An 8768-nucleotide genomic window follows, 5' to 3' on the forward strand; every position below is an offset into this window, starting at 1 on the left:
CGTGGGGCGCTAAGGTGGGCACCAATGGGAAGTCGCATGGACAGCGCTTCGCCATGGAGCCACAGGACCAGACTGCCATCGTCGGGTCACGCGTGACGCTTCCGTGTCGCGTGATTGACAAGGTGGGCATGCTTCAGTGGACAAAGGACGACTTTGGCCTGGGCACCCATCGCAACTTGAGCGGCTTCGACCGATATTCGATGGTGGGTAGCGATGAGGAGGGTGACTATTCGCTGGACGTGTATCCCGTTATGTTGGACGATGACGCCAAGTATCAGTGCCAAGTCGGACCGGGTGCAGATGGTATGATTATTGCCCCTTGCTATAGATATAGTGGTCGCTGAATATTGGTGTTTTGCCTGCAGGTCAATTGGGAATTCGTTCACGTTTTGCCACATTGACGGTTCTCGTGCCGCCAGAGCCACCGAAAATAATTCAAGGTGATTTTATGGTGACCACAGAAGATCGTGAAATAGAATTAGAGTGCATCTCTATTGGGGGAAAGCCAGCGGCTGAGGTAATTGAACTTTTGCTCACAGACACCCGATATCCACATCCAGTCCAGAAGCCAGGGAGGCGAGAACATGAATTCCTGTGATAAGAATTTCCTCTCACGTTGATATAGCCATTCAAGTGTTTTGCTCATCTCGATTTTCCTCCCTCTCTCTATGAAATATTTAGATTACGTGGATTGATGGCTTGGGAAACGTACTCACGGCCGGAATAGATTACATGAAGGAACCACTGCCGGATTCGAGACGCTTCACTGCGAAATCAGTGTTGAAATTGACTCCAAAGAAGGAGCATCATAACACAACATTCACGTGCCAAGCGCAAAACACCGCCGATCGAACATATCGAGCGGCTAAATTGAAATTGGAGGTACGTACATATGTGCAATCCATTACATGTAGCTTGACGAAGGAAAACCACTAAATGTGCACACATATCACTCCTCTGGAATTTCAATTTGCACAGAATAGTTACACCATCAGGATGGGGAAAAAAGTCAGGGGCCAATGATGTTCATACACAAATATGTTATTCCTCGATTAACACTTTTCCCGTTGAAAGCTCAGAAATGATCTCATCAGTGGCAAGAAAAAAACAATCTTGTCTGGCGTTAATATTGACCATAGAATTGTGTTTTTGCAGGTGAAATATGCACCAAAAGTGACAGTTTCTGTGATTGGAGGCGCTCTAGCTGGCGGTCGGATTCCCGAGGGCGCGGAAGTGCGATTGTCTTGTCACGCGGACGCCAATCCCAACGATCTGACGTATCGGTGGTACATCAATGACGAGCTTGTGGTGGGCGACTATACGACCGAAATGGTATAAAACGGCATTTTACTCAAATAAAATTGTTCCTGGTCACTCATGCTGTCCCTCTTTCGTAACTATTTCCAGCTAATCCACAACATCACGCGCAAATTTCACGATGCCATTGTAAAATGTGAAGTCCACAACGCCGTTGGGAAGAGCGAGGAGAGCGAAACTCTGGATATTAGCTGTAAGTGTCGGGGATGGTGTGTCACCAATTGATTTGCATTTCTCACAAAGTGCGCCCCCTAAAATTGGGGATGATTTCCCGTCCCAGTCCATTTCTCATCATTTGTGTTTATTGTAAACATCACATGCTAGAGGGATATTGCGTGGAAACCCACCATAATTAATTGGCAAACTCATCATTCTCATATAGCTCACATTTTGTCCCCCGCTTCTCTCCATACAGATGGTCCAGCGTTCAGGACGCGCCCGAAGTCCGTGGAGGCCGACGTTGGCACAGAGGTGTCACTGTTCTGTGACGTTGACGGCAATCCGACTCCGGATATTGTGTGGATCCACGATCCGGCGGATCGAGTAAGTTTCCCTGAATGATTTAACAAAGCATAACATCAAGCTACCATATGATGAATGCTGGAAATCAAAGAGATGCTCACAAATTCACTTATGGCACAACTTGTGAAAGGAAATTTGCTTATGCATAGCAATAACTGTGGCATTCATTATTTGGAAGCTGACTATAAAATAACATTTTCCACATTCTTCACGACTCTTTTAGTTGTTTATTCATACAAAATTTGTGTTTGTCTTCCTTCTGTTAGAGTAAAATAAGATAAAGACACATTTTCAACGTTTTCTGCATATTTATTCTTGAAGTGCAATTTGACCTAAATCAAGATGCCTTCAGTTTCTGTGTACACTTCTTCTAAGAAAACTTAAATTTTAGATCTAAACCAAAGGACAGCTTTAACCTTTCCTCAAATTAGAACTATTTTAAACGAATTTCTCTCGGATTCTTGCAATGACTCTTGCACTGATGCGTGTTTATTGGTGAAAAAGGTAAATTTTCTTCCTCAGGTCGTGCGGACATCGTCGAATTTCACTGTTACCGTGACACAAGAGACCGCCGGGCGATACTATTGCAAGGCGAGCGTGATGGGCTTCCCGGAGATTGGGGCCGAAGCCACGGTGTACCTGAAGGGACCGCCAGTGATATCGTCAGCCCAGCGTCAGCATGGCATTGTGGGGGACAATGCGAGGCTGGAGTGTGTGGCATTCTCAGTGCCCAAGGCTCGCCACGTCTCGTGGACATTCAATGGGCGAGAAATCAACACGAGCAACGATCAGGACTACTCAATACTGGAAGACCCAGTTCCGGAAGGCATCAAATCCACCCTGATAATCCGTGAGAGTCAATCACGCCACTTCGGTCGATACAATTGCACCGTTGTGAATGACTATGGCAATGATATCTTGGAAATTGACCTCCTGCCACGTAAGTATAACCCCGTTTACATCATATCAGCTCTAGCTGAACCGCACAAAACGTGACTAATTGGATATCATTATGCAGAAACGATAGCACCCTCCCTGATAATTATCGTGTGTGTGGGACTGTCGGTGGCGATAACAATTCTCGTCGTCATCTTCCTGTGTATCTTCCTGAAGCGTGGCAAGAAGAAACTGCCACCGGCCGATGTGATTCCTGAGCACCACATTTCTGAGAAGGGGTGCAAAGAGAGTGACCGCTCTTCCAACATAAGTGACCTAAAAGTGGACATTCGGTCTGGGTCCTGCGAGCCTGACTACTCAGAGACATGCTCCGGCTCTGACAGCATCGCCACTCGCCTCGCAGCCAACATTCTGGGCTCCAATCAAGGAACAACGACAGTCGGAGGCGTTCCGCTCGCTGGTCCAGTCAAAATCCCCAACGACTATCGGTGAGACGATCTTTGAAATTCCTCCAGTTGGATTTTTCTCCTGAGTAGTATCGATTGATACACTGTGTATGCTTAACATGCACGATGAGATACCGTTGCCATATGTGCATTTAGTTACATATCTCATTGAGAACAAAGGGGATTTCTCCAATGCCAATCCTGTATTAATAATTATGCTGTGTTATCTTAGTATACGGCATGCAGTATTGCACACTGTCTGATGTTGTGGCTCCTCTGAAATCACCAATGTATATTTATAGGTACTCTGGAGATTACACGGACCCATTAGGACATTTGCAACAGTTGAAGTCTGGCCAGAACAACAATGGCTATGTACCTTATGTGGATTATGCACGAGATTATAGTCCACCACCGCAGACTCTCACGGCGCTTAGGACATCGAGTGCCGCCATGAACGGCCAATTGCCAACTGGTGGCACTTTCAGTTTGAATCGCCACAGAGCCACGGAGCTGCGCCAAGATAATGGACTACCGAGTGTCCAGAATAGTCTGAATTCGCTCCCGAATGGTTTTCTCGGTAAGTATGCAATGTGGACGAGAGATGGATTGTATGAATGCACACCAACATTTGGTGTATTCCAACACGCAGAATAGAAACGGGAAGCATGAAAATGACTTTCGTCTCACTCTGTGTTTGGCAAGAAAATCCTTGTTGAGTCAGCTGAAGTTGGCACACCAACACGTTCAAAACTTGGGTTCAATTTCCACTTTTGAGATCGCACACTCAACGGAATGTGGCGAACAAAGTGTGGGGCAACAATGAGGTGTTTATGCTTCGTGCCCATATGCAAAACTATGAATGCTCGGCCACCCTGCAAAATAACCCTTATGCTGCTCTCCACCATAGAAAGCTTTATTTGCTGCTCAAACCGTTCAAAGCCTTTAAATTCTCTGATTGTTGCCTTGTTATTCAAATTCTCCTCAAATATTTTCATTCAATTTGACGTTAAATATTCATGTACAGATTGTCCATAAAAGTTTACAAACACAATGTTTTATACTTTATAATTTTTATGAATACGTTAACCTCGCAGGGTGGAATGAGGCAAAGTGACCCAATGACATTAATTTTTATTTTTACAAAGAATAAATTCACTTGTTCATTCATTATCCGACCCGATTGTAAAATGCTCCGTTCACTACTGGGCTGGATAATTACATAAAACTCACCCTTTCTGCCCGATAATTTATATAAACACAGCGACACTTTAACTGATAAACATTCAACCTCTCCTTTAGCTGATGGACTAATTAATTCACACGCTTTTCCATGCGCAGGACAACCACTTCTGCAGAACGGCCTTAGTATAGATCCACGATACAGTGCCACATACGGAAATCCGTATCTTCGGACATCGAACGCCTCTCTCCCGCCCCTCCCGCCGCCCAGTACGGCTAATCCCGCCGCAACGCCGGCGCCCCCGCCATACAATGCCGCCACGCGGCTCACACAGGCGACGCCGCCCACCACGACCACATCTGGCTCCAGTGGCATCAGTCTCGGCAGCGTGGGCAGCCTGGGCGGCGGCAGCACAACAACTCTCCTTCCCAGCCAAGTGTCGGCGAGCAGCTCGGGTCAGTTCATCCTGCCGGCCAACGGCAACCTGAAGAAGACCGGCGCGCTCGCGACGCACGTCTAAAAGCCCAGCTAAAGTCGATATGTGATAATAGCATTAGCGCTATTGAGTGGTTTAATCTGTGTCAAAGACAATACTAAGGTCAACTTCTGAGGAGGTCCTTCTGTGCGCCCAAGGGCGTCGCGTGTGCTCTTGAAATTCCATACAGAGGTCCGAATGCAAAAAGACTAGAAAGTCGACGAATTGACAGAAATCGTTGTTCTTTCGTCCAGCAGAGAAAGTGCGTACATTACAGAGGAGAATGATTAACGTTTCCAATTCATTGATATTCGAATATTTCTCTCGTCAAAAATTGCGAATATCCAGAAATGTAAGTATTGTTTCAAGAATATCAAGTATTTTCGGGAAATTTTGCCAATTTTTCAAGAATTCCAAAAATCGTGATTGAAAACAGCTGGCAAACGTACAAAAATCACCTTTTTCGCGTGATTTAGAATCATATGAATTTGTAAGCAAGAAAGTAAGGAAAATAGAGAGAAAACCGTTTTTCGAAAACGTTTCTTCTCTCTCTTGTATGCCTCGATCTGACAATGGAAGAAAAATAAATGACGAACTACACCGGATTGAAATAGATTTCAATTATAAAAAATCTTTCACACAATTTATTTAAATCGTATTTAAAACTAAAAGTATACACAATATAAATAATTTCCCAAATTTTTAAAATAATGGAAAATTGAAGCATAAAGTTCAGATTATATATTTTTCATTACTGCATAAGGACCTATTTATTATTCAGCTGGATAAGGAATGCCAAAAAATGTTCGAAAAGAAAACTTCAGTGCGTAGAGTGATATTTCCTTCATTTCCTAATTAACAAAAAAAGAGAACAAATGTTATTCGTAAGGAATCTTGCATTAGGTAATATTTTCTTTAATTAAATGTTGCAATATTTCAATCCGAACCGTAAATAGGCGATGCTTATGAACAAGATCGTGTGCGTGTAATGTAAGTGCATCATTTAATATCTCGATTTTTAAGTGTTTCGTGCATTTCCATTGACTTTATCAAGGTCAAGGAAATATAGAACATCTCGGTGAAATTTAAGACGAACGAGTTTGTAAGGATTAAGTGTATAATCGTGTGCTTATCGGTTAAAGTAATGTAATGTCTGTACATAATATCCCCTATTTATTGAAACGACGTAATGTGAATATGTATGCAGATGGATGTACTACATAAAGAAAGATTGTCATGTGGCCTTAATACTAATGTATATACATTCAATTCAGTTCTGCCAAGTAAATTAAAAATTTATTAATCAAGCATGTTGGTTCATATCAACGAGATTGTCATTTGAATCACAATGATAGCGAATTGATAAAGTCATCGAAATTTTATGTTAAAATTGATGATATGTCATTCTGAAAGGTTTTACAACAGACATTTATTCACAATTTTTGCAATAAGGAGAAAAAAATGAACATAACAGGCGATTTTGAAAGTGTGTCAATTTGAAGGAAATTACTTTCTCTCGAATTTACACATGAAGGAGCATAGAATGCTTTTTGTGCAAAAATATTTTTTGCAAAGAAAAAGTCCTTCCATTTCTCACAGGATTGAAGCAGCAAAATAACAGACAAATGGAAAAGAATAATTGAAACTAAAAAACTTCAGCAAGAGTTTTGCGTGGCCTTTGTTAAGGATTATGACGAAAAAGTATTTTATCTACAAATTGATGAGTATTATATTAGATGAATTATTGGATTTAATGTTTGAGATTTCATTGAAAGTATATTCTTTGCAGGTATTGTAAGAAAAAATAACAAATTCACCCGAAAAGAAAACCCTTCATTTTTTTTGGACAGTATGAAAAAATAAATTGTTACCATTTGAGAAGAAAATTAAATTTTCTCCTTTAAGTAGAAAAAAGAATCTGACAGAATTTTTGAGAAAAAAACCTGTATTGTAAATATGTACATAAGAAAAATTACTAGGAAAAATGAGATAAAGAAATTTAAAACAAGAAATCTCGTGTTGCCTCCTCACTGCTAATTTCTTCGACTACTAAAAACAGATAATGTGATTCTAAAATAGACAGAAAAGGAAGAAAAATTGAATCGAATATTGTCGAAACATTTATAATATACATTGTCTCATATCAGACTTGAACAAATTAAGAAAGTTTTTAAATACTTGAAATCATCATCGTGTGCTTTACATTACTTTAACGTTATAGTTAGGATTGGAAGAACAAATATCTTAGGCTCTTTAGCTTATACATTATGCGTGGTCTTCGATGAGTGCAAAGGGCGAGATAACAGCAGAATGATAGTGTAATACTTCTGATTGAATTTCACAAAATGACAAACTTTGTTGATGAAAAATTCAGAATTATCGACCAAAACAGATTTTTTCCATTTACAAGCAAATTGCAACTAGACAAAAGTATGTGAATGTGAAAACATATGTATGTTTGGCACGTTACGTTGCATTACTTTGAGGGCTCTCATAACAAAAATTCTGATGATAAAATTTTTATTGAGTCAATTTCAACATTGCATATGCAGTTTTCCTTATACATAAATCCACTTTTTTACTGTTATGTAAATCTGTCGATATTTGCGAAAGTTCTGAATCGATTTTCAAAAGTAGGACAGTTTTAGGCGCATACATAAATTATTTCATAAGGCTTCAACTACGAACTTGTCATATGATTGCCAATAAGCCAAAAATTACACACTCTTCATTCGGTATAACAATTAAAATTCAATTCCAAACATGTCAACGAGCATTTTTGTCACACTGATTAACCTAACATTTAGGTTTCCTAGAAACATTATGATTGCTTTAATATTTTAATTTAGAATCTAGGCATTTGATATTACTTCTTGTACACAATGTACAGAGATCTTTGTAACAAGAAACTATTCTACGAATTTTTCCCTCAATTCTATTATAAATAATTGCTTAGAATACATATTAAAGAAACAACTCGACTGATTTGTGAAAAAGATTTAAAATAAAATGATATATAATGTACATAAGATAAGGAATGCAAAATGTAGATAGACTTTTTTAATGAGTTCTATTAATAATGTGTATTTCTTAAGAAATCGATTTTATATTATTACCTACCGCATAAGCGTGAGTAATGTTTACGGAAGATACTAAAGAGTATATAATTCTCCATTCTCATGGAGGAAGAAAGAAAGAAGAAATTTTCTTATAATGTATATATTAAGATCCATTTCATTACACATAAGTCAATTCTATACGAATCAATTATTGTTTGACTAAGAGGAGTAAACAAAATAATTTTAATATAGAGAATTTAGGAGACTTTGTATATAGAATATCACTTTAAAATAAAAAAAGGGATGTTAAAAGAAAATCGTGAATTGAATCATATAAAAAGTCATACATAAAATTTAGATTTTTAGCTAATAAATGCTTTAGAATAAGGATAAAGAAAATTTTCTGGTTAGATTTACCTTTAAAAGAATAATCATAATTTACGAATAAAAAGTTGAGAAAAGAAATATTATATAATAAAATCATTATAAAATGAACCAACTGTATTTTACTCAATGATGATTCGTTTCTTCTTCAGGATTGATGCTTTTCAAACCCAAAAGCTCATAGGAAAAGAGCTATTCAGAGCTTTACTATAATAATGTGGTATGTGTCTTGGCTAGAACTGGCTGACCTCTTGTGGGCGATTTCGGTACTCAACATGAATATTTTTCAGACGACTGTTATTGAGATTTCCCTTCATTCTCTTTTTTTTCCTTTCTTCTCTAATTGAACACACTAGGTCGAGGTCAAGGAACTTCTCGAGAATGACAGAGCATGGTTTTCGACTTCATAATTGAATCGATTGTGCCACTTGATTGAAGATCTGTCTGGAAACAGAGGCTGAAACAGCCATTGGACGTTAACTGAC

The 8768-nt window shown here is 39.2% G+C and overlaps 1 protein-coding gene across 1 annotated transcript; it reads left to right on the forward strand.

The window, feature by feature from the left end:
• Nucleotides 1-8: 8 nt before the first annotated feature.
• Nucleotides 9-8713, forward strand: LOC132256923 (irregular chiasm C-roughest protein-like; the record flags this gene model as incomplete). Its single annotated transcript, XM_059753532.1, has 10 exons — nt 9-303; nt 366-517; nt 682-882; nt 1156-1332; nt 1408-1510; nt 1733-1860; nt 2362-2779; nt 2858-3224; nt 3485-3762; nt 4524-8713. Coding segments are annotated over 10 exons (2481 nt in total), but the record flags the coding sequence as incomplete, so codon positions are not given.
• Nucleotides 8714-8768: the final 55 nt, after the last annotated feature.

Source organism: Phlebotomus argentipes, unplaced genomic scaffold (genome assembly GCF_947086385.1).
Source record: "Phlebotomus argentipes unplaced genomic scaffold, Phlebotomus argentipes genome assembly contig_33, whole genome shotgun sequence".
Classification (NCBI taxonomy): domain Eukaryota; kingdom Metazoa; phylum Arthropoda; class Insecta; order Diptera; family Psychodidae; genus Phlebotomus; species Phlebotomus argentipes.